General features: G+C 31.7%; 1 protein-coding gene across 1 annotated transcript in view; it reads left to right on the forward strand.

Annotated features, from left to right (window-relative positions):
- Positions 1-4667: 4667 nt before the first annotated feature.
- LOC140050871 (neuroendocrine convertase 1-like) overlaps positions 4668-24016 on the forward strand; it is a 36799-nt gene continuing 17450 nt past the window's right edge. The window contains exons 1-5 of the mRNA XM_072095837.1: positions 4668-5001; positions 17470-17574; positions 18632-18754; positions 18925-19033; positions 19310-19424. Of these exons, the coding sequence (XP_071951938.1) occupies positions 4831-5001; positions 17470-17574; positions 18632-18754; positions 18925-19033; positions 19310-19424 (623 nt within the window). The 5' untranslated portion in view covers positions 4668-4830. The remainder of the gene's footprint in view (positions 5002-17469; positions 17575-18631; positions 18755-18924; positions 19034-19309; positions 19425-24016) is intronic.

Below are 24016 nucleotides of genomic sequence, written 5' to 3' on the forward strand. Positions count from 1 at the left end.
ATGTCCAAAATCATTATCCGTTCAAATATAAATTAGTATTCATTTGGAAAAGCGTGTGAGAAACATCATATTTTGTCAATATTTTGTTTCAACGTAATTACAGACGTTAATGAGAGATTTCGCTTTAGTTATACATAAATAATCTAATTCAGGTTCGTGTGAGCGATTATTGCATCATATCTGCGTCGTAGTTACTGATACTTTCAATTTGCACAAATGACATTTCACCCGACCGCCTTCAAAAACTATTATGACTTTTGTACGCACACATTGACACAGATAGATATGTGCACGGAACGGAAGCCTAAATTCATTTTGGAGGCAATCCGGACAAGGACCACCTTTGTAATATTTTACTAATTTTAGATGGATCTTTACCAAATTCAAACCACTTAAAGGTAAAGCTAAAAATGACTCCATTAAGTTTTGGAGGCAATCTGGAGCAGGCTTCCAATTACCTCCGTCAAGAAGGTATTATATTTAAGAACTGCACACATTATAATATATGCGAATGTTTGTGTGCGCGTACTGCGCGGGTACGACCTGGATTATTGATCCTTTTCCTCTTTTTATTCCTTGGCTTTGGTCCCGGATTTTAAACTTAAGAATGATGAATCCTTAATCAGTATGTTCATAAGTATTTGATGGGAATTTCGTTGATGTACTCAAATTAAATAGCACTAATTAAAGTCGTTCTTAAGTAAATTTAGCACAGGAATGGTCACTTAAGAATTATGGCTTTTGAACATTTTAGAATTGGTTTGGTCCATGTACCCGATATGCTAATTAAATCCAATTTTAGGGGTAATTTGGGTGGTTCCCCCTTAAAATTGAACAGGACCCGTCACTTAAGAATTGCCATTTCTGGGTCCCATAGACCATATCTACATAGGCCTACTCCACACCTCAAACCTTTTGTACTCAAATTGCTAATTAAAACCTTCTGGGCTCCCAGACTATATACTCTATCACTTGAATTGACCAGTTATCCCAAAATATGTCTATAAATATGAAATTTATTATAATAACTATTATTATTGGGGCTTATCTACAAACACCTATAGAAATCATTTGACTAAAGGCCTCGACTACCGTAATTGACCAATCAGATAACAGTATGAGGAAGATATAATGAGGCAGATCAATGCTCTTAGGAGAAAAGCCTTTTCATATATTTTCTATTTTTTTTACAAATTACCTGATCTAACTTACAGTTATAATAAAAATATTTTGGTAAATTGTCATCAAAAACCCTGTTTTCAAAGTATTTCCCGGCATTTTTAAGTACAAATAATTTGAGAAAAGGTTTTATCTGCAATTTTACCCCCCACAATAAAACAAGTTAGTGTTTACCGACCAACCGACAGACATAGTGAGCTGTAGATTCGCGTTGCACGCGACCAAAAATAATAATTGAAAATTATATCAAATATTTTTTAATAATGTACTTTTGAAATATATTCATTTGAAAATAAAATACTTAGCCCATGAACTTTTGTAATGAAAAACAAAAACACGTTTTGTCAATTACTCAAATGTAGCTTTTTGTAGATAAGCCCTTTCTCAACTAAACTGTCATTCAATAGGCATGGCTAAATAAAAAAAAAACGGACGATTTTAGCCACGGAAATACATTTCAATTTCTGTAAAACGTTAACAGCTATTCATCATTATTGTATTGTGTATTGTCGGCTTAGCGTTTCGTTTTTATTATTTAATAATTTATAGAATTTCTGCAAATTGTGACCGGGTTTAAGTACCTCGTCCTGGTTTCGGATTGTCTCTACAATTAAAGTTCTAAAATAATAATACATTTATTTTACTTATTCCTCAGAGAGGTAGAGACTATTAGATCATACAACGTACGAAAACTGCATGAATATTCGATAGTTTTATTCAATCTCTTATTTCGAATCTTTGCTCCATAGAAAATAACATAATTACGTGCAAATTAATAAATATAAACTGACTGATTACAATAAAACGCGCTATCATCGCAGGATGCCATTCCACCCGGAGAGCATCTTTGACTTATATTAACAAAATCATAACTGTTCTTGGTGTGAAACACCACGAGAAAGCAGATTATTGAAAGATTTTCGTTTGACATTATGGAACAGATGATTAAAGAATCCAAATTGTATCGACGGTGATACTGAGAAATGTGGTGATATGCCTATAGTAATGGTTGATAGAAAGTACAAATTGTGATTCAATGTTTTTCTATTGTTTCCGCTGAAGTACATAAACATATTTATTTTATTTGTTTATTTATTCGACTTCTCACTAACTCAGTTAGTGAAGGATCTGGACCAACAGGTGGTAAACACCAGTCCCAATTTGCACAGTGGCTGTGTGTGACAGTGGCTGTGTTGTATTAACATAATCTATTTAGTTTTACACCATTTCTTCATTTAATGTTTTCATTATAAAATGATACCCTTCTAGTCTATGACCATGGTAAATGGTATTTTGTCATGATTTTAATAATTTGCATCTGAAAATAGTTAAAATAATAACATACAATCAAATTGATAAATTCTACAATATAAAACATGAAAAACATAAAACAATTAATTTGACCTATTAATATTAAAAACTCTTCTTTAAACTAACTTGTAAATTCGAGAAAGTGAACAAATCAGAATATAGAGACAAATGCAGAACTATTACACGTTCCTCTGGGAACATTATGTGTATCAAGAAGCTTACAACAACTCAATAAAATATTCAATTTTTGTACTGTAGTATGTTTAACAGATTAATTAAAAAATCCATGACAAATATACATGTTGTATCGACATATGGTTCCATTGGGTAATAAAACTGGAATCAATATCTCAGTGGTATAAACATGATGAGCATACGGCGAATTCAAATATGGTTGATTTCGATGCAGATAAGTGTTTTAAATTAACAAAACAAATAGGCTAATACTAGGCCTAATAATAATGCTTCACCGATTCAGCTTAACTCTCTGAAGAAGATTTTGAATTTAAATATATAACAATGAAATTAAGGTCTCCCCTATCCTAAAGAAAGAACATTTATTCATCATTTCTTGTATTATTCTACACCATAAATGAAATATTAATTATGCCTAAATGATTATTTGAAAATTACTTAAATAGCCTAAGCAATATTCCCGTTAAACGTATAATACCTAAGCTAGAATATTGAAAATTATTATTATTTTATTATCAATTTATTCAAAATTTATAATGTACTTATTATATATTTATGTTAGATTCATATATTTATTAAGGTTACTATTCCAAGTTTAAACCCATTGAATCAACTGCCTTGGCATTACATACCGCATGATACTAATATCCATACGCTGCTTTTCATCCTAGTATCTGATGTCGGTAAGAATACTATTAACATTTTAATCTCATCATAAATGTTATTGTAGAAGAAACTGAAGAAAATCTACTTAATACTAACATTACTACGTTTTCTATTTCACAATCATTCGTCTTAATTTACAAGGTTCTATTCGGTGGACGATCGTCAGGTCACGAACATGCAGTATACAAATGCTTCTAACCAATCTTGTTTCTTAGAAAATATTATACTTCAAATATTTTCATAAGTTAGTCTAATCTTGTCAAACTCAATTAGAGGACATATTGTATATCGTATTGCATCAATTTTAGACGAGAGTAATACGTAATATCTTATGTACGAATTTCGTATACAGTAAAAATACAATGTAATGAAAGAACCAGCACAGATCCGTTTCGGTGGGAGGGAACGACAAAAAATCAAGTGACCTACTTTGCGAGCGAAGAAGCAATTTTTGGCTGCGGCCTGTGGGTATTGGCTCTCAGTTTTAGGTCATTTAAATCGGTTTTCAAGCACATAAGTATAGTAGAATAATTTAATTGATAGGAGACTAAGTGATATTTATGAACTGTTGTTCGTGTCCACAGTTTATCTATGCTGTGTATATTAAATAAATAAAACGACTGGTACGAACAAAACAATGCAGTTACTTTAGATAATTACTGTACGGTAAGATACGGTGTTCTGGAATGGATGGATTGACTTGGTGGTAAAAGAACTCCTAAAGTTAATAAAGATTGAGCTAAGAAAACTAAGAAAAAGTAAAAACATGTACTGCTACTGTGCGATTGATTTGCAGAATTGCACTGAAAACCATCAGAGATTATACGTTATAACTACTGTATAACTCACCCCCCCCCCCCTCAAATACATACACTTAATACCGTTTAGTTAGGACGGCTATATCATGGCACATATTGTTTCTGTGTTTAATGCTATAAATCAAATACTTTCAGTTGGTTTTAACAATTTGATTGTCTTGGTTATAGAATTAGAATTTAAAATCGTTTTATGTATTCTGGGAGGAAACAGTTACTTTAGATTGATTTTGGATTTAAACTGTTCGTGTTATTTTCTATCTTAATAGATATTTCAGTTGGTTTAAGTTTTGACAGCAGCCTTTGTAAAGTAATGCCATCATTTAATTATTCAAAATCAGCAGGTCTTCATACTAAATGTGTATCTTCCAAACCTCGTTCATTACGCGTCGTCTATTTTGTGACGTCATCGATACGTGTCCGTATGCTAACTAATCAAAATACGAAAAGAATAGACACAGACGCGCCGAATCTGATCAATTAATGTTAATATATCTCTTATCGCCAAACTGCATTGGTTTGCATTGCTCTCCAAAGAAGCGAGTTGTGTGTTCCAATATTACGGTTGCCCATGGTTTGTGAAAAGTGAGTTGGATTAAATATCTTTTACCTTCCCGTTTAAGATAGAGTTTGTAGGAGGCGAGGGAACGGTTTTGGGGCGAGTATGATTTTGATTCCAGTCATCGTAACGTTAGCATGCATATACTTTCCTCAAGTAACCACTCTTTCAGAAAATGAGCCGAATTTTACTAATGAGTTCGCGGTTCAAGTCCATGGTGGTCCTGATGTAGTCAAGAGGCTAGCCGACGATCTAGGTTATGACATGCTAGGAAGGGTAAGTTTGCTAATTGTAGATTATATTCTATAAACAGATGGAATACCATGTAACGAGCACCGTAGTAATAACAAGTTTCGACCTTTTCTTACTTTTATTCAAACAATAGTTTGGTACTAAACATAATATCAACATTTATTTTATTTCGACTGATAAATCAATTATATAAATTAAGTTTGTTCATAAATAAAGTTAGTCAGGATCGTGTCAAGAAGTACAAAATCACAAAATAGAAGCAAAAAATAATAATAAAAGAAAATACAGAAAAACAGGCCATATATATGGCTGCAGTCGCGTACTCAAGTTCGTGTTTACTGACCAATCGACCGACATAGTGAGCTGTAGAGTCGCGATGCACGCGACTAAAAACACGGTAGCGTAACGTAAATAGATAAGGCAAATACAGTAGCTGAAGAGATTAAAATTTCTTGCGAAAAATAACAAATAATACAATAGTACTGAAAACCAATTAAATAAAAATCGAGTAACAACGATCTAAATCGTCTGATCACAAAGAATTTGTAAATGTGTATATTGTGCTCGTTTACTGTTTCGTTTGTCTGAATACATTATAATTTGTATTTTTATTGATGTTTATAATTGTATTTGCTCTGAATAAATATGGACCATATGTCATTAAAATGATGCGCGTTTTTTATTTTACAGTTTTTAATATTTTATGTAATTGTTCAAAATGTCAACTGTAGGCCTATCCCATTCGAACAACATTTATCATCAACTAGTTCAAATATAATATCCATAAAAACTACGATAATTATTTTGTCGCATACGAAACCTCATTTGCTTTAAATCTTTTGTTAATGCACAGTGTTTTATTCAAAATTGAAACTCTTCGTTTGGAATGAAATTAAGATCTCGTTCCCAGTGTACAGCACACTAATATTGTATTGGCCTCTATTGATTTGTGAATTTAATTTACACAGTGTTAAACCCGCTAACATAGCCGCATCGCAGGTTTCGCGTAAACGGCATAATACCTGTCTTGTGTTATCGTTTAGATGAAAAACCAAATACTGTAGATAGACCTATTATAATATTCTCTACTACTTACACTACCGTTTTAAACAAGTAGACTACGTGTGCATATTAAAAGCGTGTATATTATTACTAACACAATGTGTGTTTACAAGAATATCACATTTTATAACAGTAGTATAGAATGTTTTGCCATTTTACAAAGGGTCTTACCACTACAGCAAATAATCTTTTCTCTTCAAGAACCCTTTAGTATTGTTTGTAACAATGTAACCATATTGCTGGAAAAAAAAATGTGAATTTGCTTTTCTGTGTGTGTGTGTATAAAATTTGTTTAGTGTTTTTTTTATACAAAATCCATGGGTTTAGATATTATGTCACATAACCACAATGCCTAGCATTCTGCAGCTATAGGCGGATCAGATGATTCAGATTCAGATTCAATTTATTAAGTCATTCATACATAGTACAAGGATAATTGTTTTCTTGGCAAAAAAACACAAGAAAAACAATACACACATACTACTGTATTTACATTCGTGATCAACATGGATCTAACAACTGATTAAGCAATATAAAATACAAAAGACCTAATGACCTATCCTTGGAACTCATTGTTGTGTAGTCTAATAGCGCTAGGTAAGAATGAAAATTTATGTCTATTTGTTTTAACTGGAATTATTGTTAATCTTCCAGATGGTCTACTAACTTATTGTTGAGAATATGAGATTCGTCAGCTAAAATACTATTTAATTTAGATATCATTTCATCATTACACATTTGCGTGACATCTTTAGGCTAATCTCGACACCAAATCAAATTTTTCATTGTTAGGCCATTTACCCAAGTAACACAGCAACAGCTTAATACAGATTGAATAATACTTTTTGATAAAAAATAAATAAAGAATCACGGCCTATATTATATTGTTTCAACTTCCTTAAGGAATACAGGCGTTGAACACCTTTTGTATACACTTTGTACATATGTGTATCTCAACTTAGATTCGTATCTATCCAAAGCCCTAAATATTTATGAGACTCTGGATTTTCAACATAATTTCCATAACTTATTCATTTGTCCATATTGCAGCTGCAGCTACTTGCTAAAACACAAATAGACATCTTTAGGTTCCCTTGATTATAAGATACTATTATGTGTTAACATTGATTAGGCCTATCTAGAAACTCGGGAAAAAACATCCATAACATCCTCTTAATGACCATAAAAAAGTGACATATCTTTCTAACATAAATTTAAAGTAATGATCCGAGACCTTTTCTTTTGATCCCATGTGTGTCGTTTAATGCTTTTGTATCATCTTGACAAATTTCAGAAAGAAGAAGTATATCATTATTATAAGATGATTTTCTATATAAATTACTCACTTTCAAGTTAATGATTCGGAACTTTCTATACTTGTTTCAGTATCATTTGGTACTTATAATATATGAATCCTGGCAAAATCGCAAGTAGAATGAGCAATATTCATAAACTAAGGGAATAAATCATTTGGGTCCCCATCTCTGATGAAACTGTATTATTTTAGTACGATACTGTAGAACTTTTTTAAGAATCATGTCATGACTGTGTCGTACTCCATTTCTACCGTTGAATCTGTAAGAGGATTTGTTCTCTGTCGGTTTAGATACAGTTAGGAGTAAAAATTGATAGTATCTTTTTAGTGAAACTTTTTTTCCATGTAACGTGTTTTCTAAACACAGCATTTGCACGGAGGTCCCGACTGACAAGAATTTGCAACTACCAGTGGCAGTCTACTCAAGAATTACTGTACCCGAACCTACTATTATTATTATCCCCATTTTACACTTTCTCTGGGAAAAAACTAGAAACAAGTGTTTCTCAACTGATTTGTGTCATATGGGGTCTATATATCCACCAAAAAAAAGTTCCAGCTCATCTGGCCTGGGGAAAGCCGCCATTTTGGATTTTCAAAATGGCCGCCATAAAATACAGGTTTTTGCTCATATCTCTTCTTCCACATCATGCATGGAAATGATTTTGGTGGCAAAGTGTATGTATTTTGAGGGTCAAGGAATCTAAATACAGCATTTTGAAGTTCACTCCATGGCCGCCATCTTGTTTTTCAAAACGGCCCCCTTAAAATATAGAGTTTGTGCTTATTTCAGTTTCTAGGCCTACATCATGTATAGACATGATTTTGGTGGCAAAATGTAGGTTTCGACGGTCAAGGAATCCAAATACAGCATTAATTTTAATTTCACCCAATGGCCGCCATTTTGAAAATAAAAATGACTGCCATAAAATTTACAGATTTTCCTTATATCTCAGCTTCTACATCATATGAACGTAATTTGAGTGGAAAAGTATATGTATATATTTTGAAGGTCAAGGATTTTAAATACAGTATTAATTTTAAAGTTCACCTAATGCCCGCCATTTTTTTTTTTAAATGGCTGCCATAAAATTTACAGATTTGTCCTCGTACCTCAGCTTCTACATCGTGCATGGAAGTGATTTTGGTGGCAAGGTGTATGTTTTGAGGGTCAAGAAATCTAAATACAGCTTTTTGAAGTTCACTCAATGGCCACCATTTTGATTGTCAGAATGGCCACCATAAGCTACACGTTTTTGCTAATTTATGAGCTACTATGATTGTGATTTTGCTTAGCCTATGTTTTGAAGGTTACAGAATAAAAATAAAATCCAGCTTTTGAAATACAGTTGGAAAGTGATGACGAGAATAAGTCAATATGTTGGTGATAATATATGGGAACCACAATGATTATGACCCCCAGGAGGTACTGGTACACAAGAAGATATCAGCGATGTACTGTAACTATATGATTCGCGCGAAGAACCTAAAAATTAAATATTCTAAAAAAGTTAGACATTTTAAGATATTTTCCAAATCCTAAAGAGAAGCATGCCCAACTTTAGTTAAGCATATTCCAATCAGATACATTATTGATAAAGCAAGTCAAGCAATTTAAAGCAACATATGCCTATCTTTTGTGACTGAATGGATAGTTACCCAATATACTGGGAACCAACACTACTTCACCATGGTCTGGATTTATGCATGTAGGTATCATGCGATACTGGACAAATAGACGATAGTTTTTGCCGATCATTCTTTTTTATCCAATTAACATGTCAACAGTTTATACAACGGTACAGCCACTCTGGAAATGTATATCTAGCTGCTCATCTACCAGTCAGACTTGGAGGATTTTATCCTTTCAGGCACAGTATAGAACAATTGACCATGATGGCCAATATGCCCGAATGACAAATTTTCATATACATACAATACAAGATGTTCCAAAAGAATGGATTATCATGCAAAGTGTTATATGGTGAAGAGTCAATTTTCAGACATGAGCACAATAAAGAAAACCTTATGTATCTTGAAATTTGTCTTTCAGCATTACCATGTATTCATAAGATCTGTTACTTGCATTCAATTCAATTCTAACAGTATTCGCTTGTTTCTAACATATTCAGACTGAAATAATGGAGTCTGGTGTTAACTGCATTATCATCAGTTAATATTTTATTAGGCTAATAATGTATCAAAAATATTTGTTTTTTCATTCGTGTCCTCAATATTATGAAGATTTACTAGGCTAAATCTATACGTATTGAAAAATGTTTGTAATTATGGTATTTCGGAAATCACCCGTTATAATTATACAATCCCTCTCAACTGGGATATATTTAAATCAATCTGGGTTATTGCGTTATAATTATGTTAGGACAAGATAAGTTCCATCTGTCTAGATATCAGTTTCAAAAGTAATTTCATAGTATTCCGGTTTTTTTTTTTTGCATTTTCTTTCTTATTATCACGTCGTAACAGTGTACTCATTGATCAACTCCAATGCCAAAGAAAGTATTATTTATTTATTTATTCAACGTTGTTTTAAAAGGGTAGCTCTAACAGCTGTATAAAGATGACAACAAAGCATTGGTTTCAAATACACATTTTAGTTTGTGGCTTGGAGTGGAAAAAATATAATTTATCTTTCTTCTTAGATGTTTTGAGAGTTAATTCATACTTGTTAGCAACAACACTATGTTATACGGTAGTTGAATAATCAGTAGAAATTTGTCTAGATAAATATTGATTGTTCATAAATTTTGCTATCAAATTAGGTATTGCCATCATTACAGCAATTCGAAAAAAGTCATGTTAATTACCGTATCCAAGATCAAAATGGAAACAAAGTGATACCTAGATGACTTGAATTTAAGGAGAAGTTATTTAGTGGGTATAATTATATTTTTGTATGATTATGTACTTGATCAACATTTTGTTTAACTATAGAAATATTGAATATATTACAAATTATATATAATACCAATTATTGATGAAAATGAGCAATTAGAAAAAATATGAAGATGTATTAATTATATGATATTAAAGAGAAGTTTTTCAGTGTACTTGATCAACATTTTGTTTAACTATAGAAATATGGAATATATTGAATTAACAAAATTTCATTAACATGAACTTCACAAATTAATGAAGAAAATGAGCAAAAAATTGTGATTACAGTAATTTATTTATTGAATTTATTATTAGGCCTACATCATATTGAACACATATTCGACACTGATTGAAGCAGTTGATTGATTAATTGAATTCAAGTTTAATTTAGAACAGCCTGAATAATTGTTTATTAATTTAATGGAAAGAATATTTCATCTGTTGATATTGACTGCTCTGCAGTAGCCTAAGTTCAACTCATAAAATAGATTTTCACCATTCATCTCATTAAAATTCATTATATTATGGATGATAATAAACTTTATTCATGTACCCGTATTTTAATTAATATATTTTGCTAGTGAATAAGTAATCGATTGATTGTATATAATTATAGGCCTAAAAATTATTGATTATTAGCATATCAGTTTAGGCCTAATAATAACATCTTCATTTTTAATTAATTTTCGTATGCGAGTACCTAACCCATGCGCAAAACATATGCGCCCCGCTTAGAATTAGCACAGATTTAAAGAATGGCCAACTTCAAAGAATCATGATCTCATAATACTGTTTAATAGTATACATTTATGATTGCAGTCAACTTTATTCACAAATAAAAGTAGAAAGTTATATATCTATTTCGTTCGAAACTTCTTTTTTTTCCTTTTTAAAAAAAAACCATATTTAATGAGGGTGATCCATCCAGCTGATGCTGATCATTAGGGACCCTCAGAGGTTCACAAGACAAACATATACACAAGATGCTCTACATTAACAAAGTCTTATTAGAAGTCTTTGGGAGTGGAGTTGTAATTTGGTCCTTAGAAAAAATCCTGACATGTGACGGGATTTGAACCCAGGACTCTTGGAGTGGTAGCCAAGCATCATAACCACCAAGCCACAACTCCACTATTTACTAGCAAAACATATTAATTAAAATACGGGTACATGAATAAAGTTTATTATCATCCATAATATAATGAATTTTAATGAGATGAATGGTGAAAATCTATTTTATGAGTTGAACTTAGGCTACTGCAGAGCAGTCAATATCAACAGATGAAATATTTTTTCCATTAAATTAATAAACAATTATTCAGGCTGTTCTAAAGTAAACTTGTATTCAATTAATCAATCAACTGCTTCAATCAGTGTCGAATATGTGTTCAATATGATGTAGGCCTAATAATAAATTCAATAAATAAATTACTGTAATCACAATTTTTGATGCAGCAATGATATCTACAGTTTTTTTTGATGGCGTGAACACCACTTTTATTCACACATTAATATCATAATTAATACATCTTCATATTTTTTCTAATTGCTCATTTTCTTCATTAATTTGTGAAGTTCATGTTAATGAAATTTTGTTAATTCAATATATTCCATATTTCTATAGTTAAACAAAATGTTGATCAAGTACACTGAAAAACTTCTCTTTAATATCATATAATTAATACATCTTCATATTTTTTCTAATTGCTCATTTTCATCAATAATTGTTATTATATATAATTTGTAATATATTCAATATTTCTATAGTTAAACAAAATGTTGATCAAGTACATAATCATACAAAAATATAATTATACCCACTAAATAACTTCTCCTTAAATTCAAGTCATCTAGGTATCACTTTGTTTCCATTTTGATCTTGGATACGGTAATTAACATGACTTTTTTCGAATTGCTGTAATGATGGCAATACCTAATTTGATAGCAAAATTTATGAACAATCAATATTTATCTAGACAAATTTCTACTGATTATTCAACTACCGTATAACATAGTGTTGTTGCTAACAAGTATGAATTTACTCTCATAACATCTAAGAAGAAAGACAAATTATATTTTTCGGACTATTCTCTTTTCATACATTTTAATTTTAAAGTGCATCATTTCAAGTTTTTGATTATGAACTTTAACGTGTATAGATGTTAAAATTGGAAACGGAGTGCAAATTCAGACGAAACAGTGACGCTATAAAATTTTAGTTTTATTACATGTTAACACGTTGATAACAATAGACATGAAAGTTAAAAAACAAAATAACGTATTATTATCCGGTGAAAAATGGACGTTAAAAACATAGAAGCAAATATTTATGATAATAAATCGTGTCTATTAAATAAACACAAACCCAAATTATGATCAGAAGAACGTCAGCAAATCTTAACTATCCGTTACATTTGTTTACGTATTGCTTTTATTAAACTGCATGTGCTACTAGAAAAAAGATAGCCTAAAGCCAATTTAAAGTTGATAGTACCCTAATCAGAATGTATTGTATTATTTAAGGATGATAAATAACTAGTTCCTTTAAATAGAAGATGATTTATTGAGAAAATTTAACGTTGACCTTGGTATAAAATGACAGCTGAAACTCTAAATCTTCTTCTAAGTTTATTGTTTATGAAGTGTAAAATAACACATAAATAGAATTTATAAAAAATGTAAAATGGAGGGACAAAAAAGAACGGCAGCGTACAAAAGAAAACATAACATCATCATCGTCATCTTCATCATTATCATCATCATCATCATCATTACCATCATCATCATCATCATCATCCATCATCATTATCACCATCATCATCACCATCATCATCATCATCACCATCGTCATCTCATCATCATCATCATTATCATCATCCATCATCATTATCACCATCATCATCATCACCATCGTCATCTCATCATCATCATCATCATCATCACCATCGTCCTCATCATCATTATCATCAGCATCATCATCATCACCACCACCACCATCGTCATCATTATCATCATCACCATCGTCATCATCATAATGATCATCATCACCATCGTCATCATCATTATTATCATCATTATCATCATCACCATCGTCATCATTACTATCATCACCATCGTCATCATCATCATCACCATCGTCATCATCATTATCATCCAGTACCGGGACTGAACTAATATAATATGAAGTCGTGTTTTATTAAACGGGACATTTTTTTGTATCGATGGAGAATACATACATACATGATTTTTACCAGCAATTATGGTGTACAATAGATTTATTACCCAATATTATTACGTTGCGAATTGTATAACATCTAAACAAAATGTTTGACCTGAAAATAATCATTTTTTTGTGTTTTACATCTTAATAGAAACAAACTTGCCCCATTTTTATAAACGCGTATGCCATTCATCATGTTAAAAATAGATTCAATATTTTCTTCAGGTAAAATCAATGCATTCAAAAACCTCGTTATAAAGGAAACGAGTAAACAATATGACATACACCTTATTCGTTAGATGGTTTCAATTATGTAATCAAATTGTCCCTATATCTGACATTTAAAATTTGATGAATCGGTACGAATGATAACGTAAGTTGCCATTGATTAGTGATGAAATTTCAGTTATCAATTGTTTAGAAGTATGATGCCATATTAATTGCAGGAAACCACATGTTCGAGTACCACAAAAAGGAACAACATTTTTTAATGTCTCCGTTCTAATACGGAGTCCTGCCGAGTAAACCAGTAGACATAGGCTACATTTCTCACTCCCTCTTGACCTTTGATATACTGTCGTAGATATATATATATGTTGTTAACGTTTTCCGTCTTCCGACATTACGCTTTCCACAATTTGTTTCCATTTTTTTCTGTTTATGGCAGGATGGTTTGTTGTTGTGTTAGTGTCTACTTGTCCTTGTAAGTCTTTCTTTATTTGATTCATCCAGTTATTTCTTGGTCTTCCTACGGAAGATAGTATAATAATTACTAGGCCTGTAGTATTATCGTCTGTTGTCAATCATCCATTGAAACATATTTCTTATAATATTATTATATACTGTATTAGGCCTACAGTGTACACGAACGCCACACCCACATGTGAGATCAAACTGTTACGTTTACATCTTGTATAATGTGTGTGTGGGATGTGATGTCAGGACTCGTTCAACGGTATTTACTGACGAGCAAATAAACAAATCTGCAAAATGATAATTATTTTCGCGAATAAACAGAGATTACTATCACACTAGCTGTTTAGGCCTATAAATATTTTCTATATTTTTCCCTGTGCATATATTATTTAGTATTGGTAAAAACGGCAGCATATGCAATCATGCGCTTCAATTTACATCATGTTCTAGTTCACTAGTAATTACAGAGTCAGATGTATAGGTACTGTACAAGGCATTTATTCAGTTTTATTGTATTTGCTTCGATGGCAAAAAAGTACAAATAGACGAATTTGTCTCGTTGATAATTATCATTATGGTCACCATCGCTTCTGAAACTGTCTGATGGATATTCCAATAGTCAAGACATGAGATTCGATTTGTTTGTTTTTTACTCAGGTGTTAATCGTATGTTTAAGCAAGTCGACTCAATAACTCAAATTTGACGTAAACATATACAATGCAGTATATTAATAATTCAAATATGTTTTAATAAACATATTTCTCATATCATCTTCTATCCTCATGATAACAAGTATAATACTTGGAAAAGAATAAAGCACAAACTATACAAATATCACCTTCCTCATGAGTGTAATTATATATCAGATATATTATTTGAACATTCAAACCGCGAATCTCATAAAATGTGTCAGCGGTTCAGTTGTTTGCAACTCTAGGTAATGTCTGTCGGTTATGAGTCTAATTCGTAGACAGTCAGTTAAGCCGATTTTCCACTAGGCGAAATTGACGCTTTCAATTGGCCTAGTATATAGTTGAAAATCAACCGAATACGATTGATAACGCTATATTACTAAATTTAAGACCAATCTTAATCTATCAGAAAAACTCCAATAACATAATGGACACAGAAAATCAAGTGACCTTTGACTATGACCAATGAATGGAGTTAACGTCAAATACTCTCTAACTGGTCACGGCTGGCATCAATTCACATTTATGCGTTGTTCATAGAATTATTGTGATCAAAATCATGAATGGACCAAAAATCAAGTATGCCTACAAATTAACGACAAATTAATCCGTAAAATATTTTGTTTACAACAACTATGGTTTGTTACTAAATGCATAAGGGATGTCCACCTATACCCGGGATACTCAACTGGCACTAAAATAGTTTGTTATAACTTGCCCTAATTACAGAAAAAACAAACTTTCGTTTTTAGTCAGAGTACTGAGCGGTAGTTTAATTAAGCGTTATTACAAAATATGAAAGGCTTTATTACAATATATTTCAATTCATGAAGGTTTGTTAAAGACGGATCGAGAAAACTTTCCCGTGTTTCTTTTGAATATGACATCTAATGCTAAAGGATTAATTGGGTCGTCCTGAATCTATCTAAACATAATATACACATGATTTTGAACAGTAAATATAGCATTTATACCATATACCGTAAAATCTCGTAAAGAAATCAAGGGGCTTCTTTTTTTAGTACTCTTAGGTGGGCGAAATAGGCTTTACCTGCCAATTTTAAGTATTTATCAAAATACCATTTTAAACTGTACGGAATTTACGATATAACTCGATCATACATTATATCTGTATTACAAGTTATCTGCCATTATATCACGTTATTACTTTGATATTCAAATATAATAATAGTCTATCGTGAAATGAAGCCCAGTGGGCTTGATTTTGAGGGAGCTTCTTTTTGAAATGTGCTTCCTTTCAAATGCTTCTTGTCGAGGTTTTCAGGTATTATTTATTTAAAAAAGAGGAAAAGATTACTGTTAATGTATGTTGTTGAAACAGATTCAGAATTTAATTTTCTCCAACGTTTAAATAGTAATTTGACAATCAACAATTTCTGTGTCACCTTTTCATTGACTTTAGTTTTGATTGCAAATAATAACTTTACAGTCCTGTAAGTGTAATGCAGTAGACTATATGGTATGTTCATAAAATAGGCCGACTGTACTTTTTCCGATATGATGATTATTAGGTTGAGTGTGGTCTTAAGTATTTTAAAAGTTTACTGAAGCATACATGTTTCATAGGCCTACTTTAGGCCTACTACATAAATACGATTATACAGTATAATGAAATGTAATATAATTGAACAATTATGATAAAGTACTAATGAAATTGGACAGATATTCTTAAAACGTGTGTATAAAAAAATAAAAAACAAAAGCTATCCAACGATATCAAACAGTATGATATCTGGTAAAATTAGATGTTGACCTGTTGACCTTTGCTGGTCACGTGACTTGTTTTATTGCTAAATGACTGTGTAACTATGACTTTTTGTATATGGGTGTAATGGAATAAAATGATCAGTAATTCATTTCTCTTTCCAGTGTGGATTGTTTAAGGCCATTTTGAAACCCATAATGACCGCTTTCCCCCGACGTGACCTAATTCTGGGCAACCCTTCCATTTATGTTTTTGATATCCCAATACAAAATCAGTTTTTCCAGTTTTAGAATGTTATCACAATTTGAAGGATTTGTCTCAAGTAAGCACCTTAACACGCCTACTACATCGGTAGTTAGATGCCCGTTCACAGACCCCATTGAAAAATGTATTTTATTTCCGAAATTTAGTTTAAACCTAATAATAATTTAGTAAAAATTATTGTCAGTATCTAATTAATGTTATAACATTGTAGCCTACTAGAATGAAAATATTCATCAAACCATTAGGCTAGTCCATGAATTTACAGCCGTTTTAAATCAAAATTCATTAGATGAGTTTGATTGCAATTTTTCTAATAGTATCAGTTTGGTTACTGATTAATCGAGTAGAATACATCTTTATAATCACTACATTATTACGGTTTCTAGTCTATATTACAAATGACATTGAACAAACAAGAAAATAATTTAGGCTAAAATTTGTAGATTGCTTTGAATATAAAGAGATATGTCAATCAACCAAAACTGAAAATAATACTACTATACAAATGTTAGAACATCATCTGCACAATTTACCAACATTTAAACGCCGAAATTGAAAATAAGTCTGTAGCTTAAAGCTTTTCTGTTTTACTCTGAATACAAATTGTTTTTTTTTTAGATTGGTGGATTGGATGACTACTACTTGTTAAAACATCAGGAGATTCCAAGCAGATCAATTAGATCAGCTGTCCATGTGACCAAACGTCTGGCAGACGACGAACGGGTAAGATACAAATTGTGTATGGCCTGTTGAGCCGTGAAATGTGCAAAAAGTCATATTTGTGCAATCAACCACATTTGTGCAAAAATTTTGCCCTCAAGTGTAAACGACCACATTGATTCAAATATTGATTCATAATACACTGATGTGCAAACATCACGCCCTTAAATATAAAACGATCTTTGACGTTAAATGTGGAAACGAAATTCTACAAATGTGTAAATAATTTTCTTCAACCAAAATAAGTTTAGGCATATTATTACTGTTACTGCAGAGTGCATGTATTTATTTTATATTACTTTAGTTCCTATTATTCTAGAAGTTTCTGCCCTATGAATATTCATTTATTCTGTTACTTTCTTATTTGCATTCTCATTTACATATTATTTGCCAAGTGTGCACAGTGTGCTGTTTCTCCTTTGTTTTCCTTTGTCCTAATTTTCTTTTGTTCTGTTCAGTTGTTGTTTGCCTGTGCAAGTGCACAGCAGCCATTGTTTTTGTTTTTACCAGCTCTAGCTCTACAGTTTATTATTTACACTTTATTACTATTGGATATCTCTGGGATTTTACTTTGTTTTGGAATTACTTTGCAAATGTTGACATTATTGTGGATGGTGCATATTAAAGGAAGTACTTTAAACATTAATTTTACTCTTTTAATTTCTGTATGTTGTGAGAGCTGCGTACATCAAAACAAGGAATCAACAGCAGCTGACCTAATTGGTAGATCCAATTAAAATTACATTACAGTGTGTAAATACATGTACATGCCTGACTTATGACACAGGCCTATATTTTATATCAATTTCAGAAATAACGGGTTTTAATGTCATTATTGAAATAATTCAAATTAACATAAGCAAGTGTACATACATATGCTTATTCGACTGGTATGTTTTGCGAGATCTACTGTACTCCTCGGATCCCTTGCGAGTAGTTCTTTTGTGAGTTGAAGAGATGGTGAACGGCCAGATATGCCTTACAGCTACTGAAACAATAATCAAGATCAAACGAGAGCGATATTTTAAAGTTTAAACATTTTTTTTACTTCATTTCGTAGATTCAATGGGTTGAGCAGCAACGTAGTATTGTCCGTCAGAAGCGTGATTACTTAGTATCTGAACCTTACCCAGAACCTACCCAGATGTTCAACGATGAGTACTGGCCAAAGCAATGGTACCTGGTACGTATCAATCATTAATCTACACCTCTGCTTGGAAACGAGATGATTTTTTTTAAACCTTGCATACTGTCTAAACTCTTGATTTAAAAAAATTAATATGGTTAAATCGTTTTAAAACAAAAACATTAAACACAGATTGAACACACGTATTTCTGTATGCATGTTTTTAGTTCGATCAACGTAAAACAACAGATGAGCCAAAGACAGATTTACATGTAATGCCAGTTTGGAAAAAGAATATCACAGGTGCTGGCGTAGTTGTTAGCATCATCGATGACGGTAAGAATGTGAATTATATCAACTAGTAGCAGTCATACCCTGCTCACTAACTCTGAAAAAATATTGTTATTAAAATACTGAAACCTGTTTTTAAAATAGTCTGCCGAAGTTCTTTCGTTTATGTATAAAGTTTACATGTTTCTTGCTCATTTGTTCATAGGCTTGCTGGCCTAAATCCCTGGTCACTCTTCTCCATTTTCCGTCTTTCTGCAATTTAATTTATAATTTTAATAGTATCTACAGGAAATATTGATTAAAATACTAATTTAACTTTAGGTTTGCAAAAAAATCATCGAGATTTAATCAAGAACTACGATCCAAAGGCGAGTTATGACTATAACGATAAAGACGACGATCCATCTCCACGCGCCACAGCTAACAACGAAAATGCGTAAGCATCCTTAATTGTCTATGTTCTATTTTTAACAAGTAGGCCTATTTGTGTATTATTTGTTTAGAATGAACCAGTGCTCTAAATGGTAGGCATATATGCATTGAAATTTAGATCTATGAACTTTAATTCTCTTTTCGTATCCAAGTGAAATTTTACTGTGTGATTAATTAGAGCAATTTCAATCACATCGAATTTAATTACAAATGATCAATCATGATAGAATTTCCATTAAAGCAAATTATTGTAATGAAATTGTGTCCAGGCAAGAAATTATATTCTCTACTGCTTTATCAACACGCAGGTCGAAGGTTACAAACCAAAAATATATAAGAAGCAGGCATGAACATTCCAATATCAGCGTTTGCTGTAATTGGTACAGATTATGTGATGTCATGGGTGCATTGAGAAAAGTAGAATAATGATATATAATAATAAATACCAAACATTGATAGTATGATATGTTATGTCATATAAACATACCATATTATGGTAGGTTTATATAAGAAATAAAAACAAAAATTAAATCTGATTTGTGATTTATATATGAATCTCTTGAGCAACGAAATAGCTAAATTGCCTCAACACACTCCACTGGGACATGAATACCACTGATTTCGCATCGTGATATTCTACAAAACACTTGATTTTCATGTTCCCACCTAAATATCTCGGCTATTATAAATCGGATTTTGTTGGATAGTAGCTCAAAATAAACTGTAGACAATATACTGAACATTATGATGATATATGTTTGAAATTTTAAAGTTACAAAAAGTATGTGTCATTTTACGTTTGAAAACTCACCATCCATTGCCCGCCGACAGTGTGAGGTCAATTTTTTTACCTATTTTCTAAAGCACCACAGTGTTTTATTGCAATTTAAGATCATTTGTAAGTCATCAATCATTTTGGATAGTTTCTTACAAGAAAGCTAAATATTCATAGATTCCATACATACTTTTCTTATGAGCATTGGCTTAAAATAGACTGTGTCAAAATAGCAAAATCTATTTTGGAAAAAATTTGAAAAATCCTAAAAAACGCGGCAAAATTCAAATAGGGTTTGCCTGTTTTATCAAGCCTTCACTTGGATTGTAAGTAAGTTTGGGGTTACTTTTTTATTATGTAATTATAAGTAGCATTTTAATGTTTATATCATTCTTATGTAATAAATTATATTTATTGATTCAATCCTGTTATGGGCGACTTTGGTGGCTGTTGGATGAAGATGAAATAAAATTAAAAAAATAAAATAAAAAATGTTTGATATATAAGGAACCATTATTAGGTGTTATTTAGTTCTATATGTCGTGTTTAAATTCACAATTGCCAAATTAAGATACCTATGTCTGAATGCTAACGAGCTGGGTCTACCATTTATCACTCGGGTATTGGATATGTTTATCTTTCTGTGACCTGTTTAATGAATAGATGGTAGTCTGGAAATGTTCATACTATACTAGTTTATGTCATTTTAATTTCTTTGGTTAAAAAATGTAATCAATAATTGTGGAAATTAGTTGTATTCATAATGGTTGACCCCTTATATAATGGACAATGATAAGACTTGGGTTGCATGATATGAACCAAACAGCTCAATAGGTACATATTAAAAATCACTGTTTGGTTGCAACATTTGCACCAAGAGATTTATTAATCAGTTACTCTAATACACATCCACGTAGAAACCTATGTCTTATATAAGATTTACGCCTATTTGACATTCAGTAGGATTATTTTATATAGATTGTGTTTTCATATAGAATTGATATAGAATTATATATTATATTGTCAACGCGCCGTTGGCTATTATTTCTAAATCAATTTCAGGTTCACAAAATGACATATATATATATATATATATATATAGGCCTAAAGGAAAGCATATATTTTAGTGTTAGTGAATTTTCTATTAGTATAATGCAGTCTTATTATTCAAAAGTTGAATGTCATAAATCTATAAGATGCATTATTTATGGTATTTAATCACCAACCAATTCAAAATTTAAATAATAAGTATTAATATAGTAGTAATATTAAATAAGCAGTCAGTAGACAATGGACCGCTTTAAAAAATGTTACTCTATTTTATTGACCAACGAAGATTTTAATTAAGAAAAAAGAATACCAAAATGGTCTTTGACAACTAAACTCAAGCAATGTCATAATCGATTGACACCAGTGAGCTACTCCCTGATGATACTACGCTTTATAACCAACTGTTTTTTACAAAATAAGCAGATTTGAGATGTCCATGTTCGCCTCATAGAGAAAAATAAAGATAAACAGCAATTTATGCAAAGAAAAGTTGACATTAGTACATTTAGGAATTTGTTTAAATCATTTATTTCAGCTAATGTTCATTAGAGGAAAACATTTACATCCATACTATCGTTTTCTTTACTATTGTTACCCGCTATCAAATTAATAAACTTGACACTGATAAATATTGAATGTCCGACGAACAATATTTTAAATCAGGCCTTTCATTAGTAAGAGTAGCTATATTCTACATAAGAATGATGGTAACTATGGAACGCCGTTTACGCAACATTTCGATGATATGAATTTTATGACGCGATATGTGAATGAAATGCAACGATATTAATTGAATGGCGCGATATATGAATGAAATGTTTTGAATTGAAGGCTTTGAATTGAAAGTTTTGAATAAAATGTTTTGAATGAAATGTTTTGAATGAAATGTTTTGAATGAAATGTTTTGAATGAAATGTTTTGAATGAAATGTTTTGAATGAAATGTTTTGAATGAAATGTTTTGAATGAAATGTTTTGAATGAAATGTTTTGAATGAAATGTTTTGAACGAAATGTTTTGAATGAAATGTTTTGAATGAAATGTTTTGAATGAAATGTTTGAATTGAAGCAACGTGGAAAGGAGATGAGGCCCAGAGGGTACCCAGGCTTAAGAGGTTGAGAAAAAAATCGCAAGCGGGAATGACACACGCCGCCAATAGTTTGACTTTTCAAACCGCCCGGTGATATACTGACATTTAATTAATTAATTTGAAACGATAAAGATGAGGGAAATCTGTGAGAATGAGAAAAAGTCGCCCCGAGTCTCGAACTCGGTTATATATATATATATAAATCCAAAGGCAAATTACTGAAAAAATGACAATGCTGTGGGTATTAGTGGCTGGATTTCAATGGAGATATAAAAAAAAGCTAAATCAAAATGATAAAGTAAAACAGCTAGAAAAGTTAAGAGCTTTTGGGCAACACTAGCCCTTCATCAATGCAAAGTGAGGAACTTGGATAGAGTCAGTAGAATAAGAACAGACAAGTGCTGCCTGAGTGGACATGAATAAAAGAAATATAACAAAAGGAGACAGGGTGGTGAATGTTGGGTGGAGACTGAATAAGAGTAGAAAGCAAAGAAGGTAGCTTGGTAGAAATAAACAATTTTGGAATGGAACTAAAAAACAGCTAAATGTTGGTTAATATTGAAACCTAAATTTTGGTAGTCAATGGAGTAATTTTACCGATCTGGGAGTATGTTCCTAATGTTAAGTCTAAAAGGTTGTGTGTATATATAATATTTGTTGTTTACACAACAGGCAAAGAACATTAATTCTAAACCGCCCGGTACCGTAGCTCATCCGTATTTTTAGTTGTATGAAAAAATGTCTCTATATTCCTAAGTAGTGTGGAAGGAAAACAAACTTTTCAGTTTTGCTTCAACAGAGAAGATACATCTTATAAATCATCTGTCTTAACGTTGTTTTAGCGTAATACCACATTTACACAAAATAGAAGTAGGTCTACTGGTCTAAACCTATGATACTGTAGGCCTACTTCTCCAATGTCTAAGGAGATGTTCCGACTAAAGTTCTTTTCCCGAAAATAGGCTACTAATTAAATATCAAAACCCGTTTAGTGGAACGTTAATCGATTTAACGATGAACTTCTTAGGCGATCCTTTAATTTAAAAGACGTCTGCGATTATGTTATTTTTATGCGCACATTAAATGAAAACACGTGGCGTGGTTTATTCCTGTTTATTCCAAAGCTAGTCAGTAGAGGGCGGTCAACATCCAAACTGGAGAGAAAAAACCTCCGGAAGGGTAAAACAACGGATAAATAAAAAGCGTGACTTTCGGCGAAAAAAACAATTAAAAACCAAACAATAACGGTTTAGCAATAAACAGAGGCTTATTCACTATTACACTAAAACGATTCACCCCCGCCCCTCCTTTTTTTAATTGGACAAATATTTGAATCACCGTCTTAATCAGTGTCGGTATGTTTGCTGAAACATTCTGTAAGCCGGCGCACTTTTATTTTGTGTAACCATGGAGTAATGCAGACTCTTTAATTATAACAACTAGATGGTACGCTCGCTTCGCTCGCGTACCATCTAGGTCGTGCCCACAGATGGTTCTCGAATACATAATAATTTCAGCGTTAAAAAACTGGCGATTTCAAATGTACGTACCGCAGGACAATAATACATGTCGTGTACAGGAACGAATAAATAGACACTGTGATTTATGTACTCAAATTTAAACAAACTTAATTTGTGTTTTGTATGTAACATTAGGGTTGAGGGATGGGGAAGAGGATGGG

This window comes from Antedon mediterranea, chromosome 6 (genome assembly GCF_964355755.1).
Source record: "Antedon mediterranea chromosome 6, ecAntMedi1.1, whole genome shotgun sequence".
Taxonomy (NCBI): Eukaryota; Metazoa; Echinodermata; class Crinoidea; order Comatulida; family Antedonidae; genus Antedon; species Antedon mediterranea.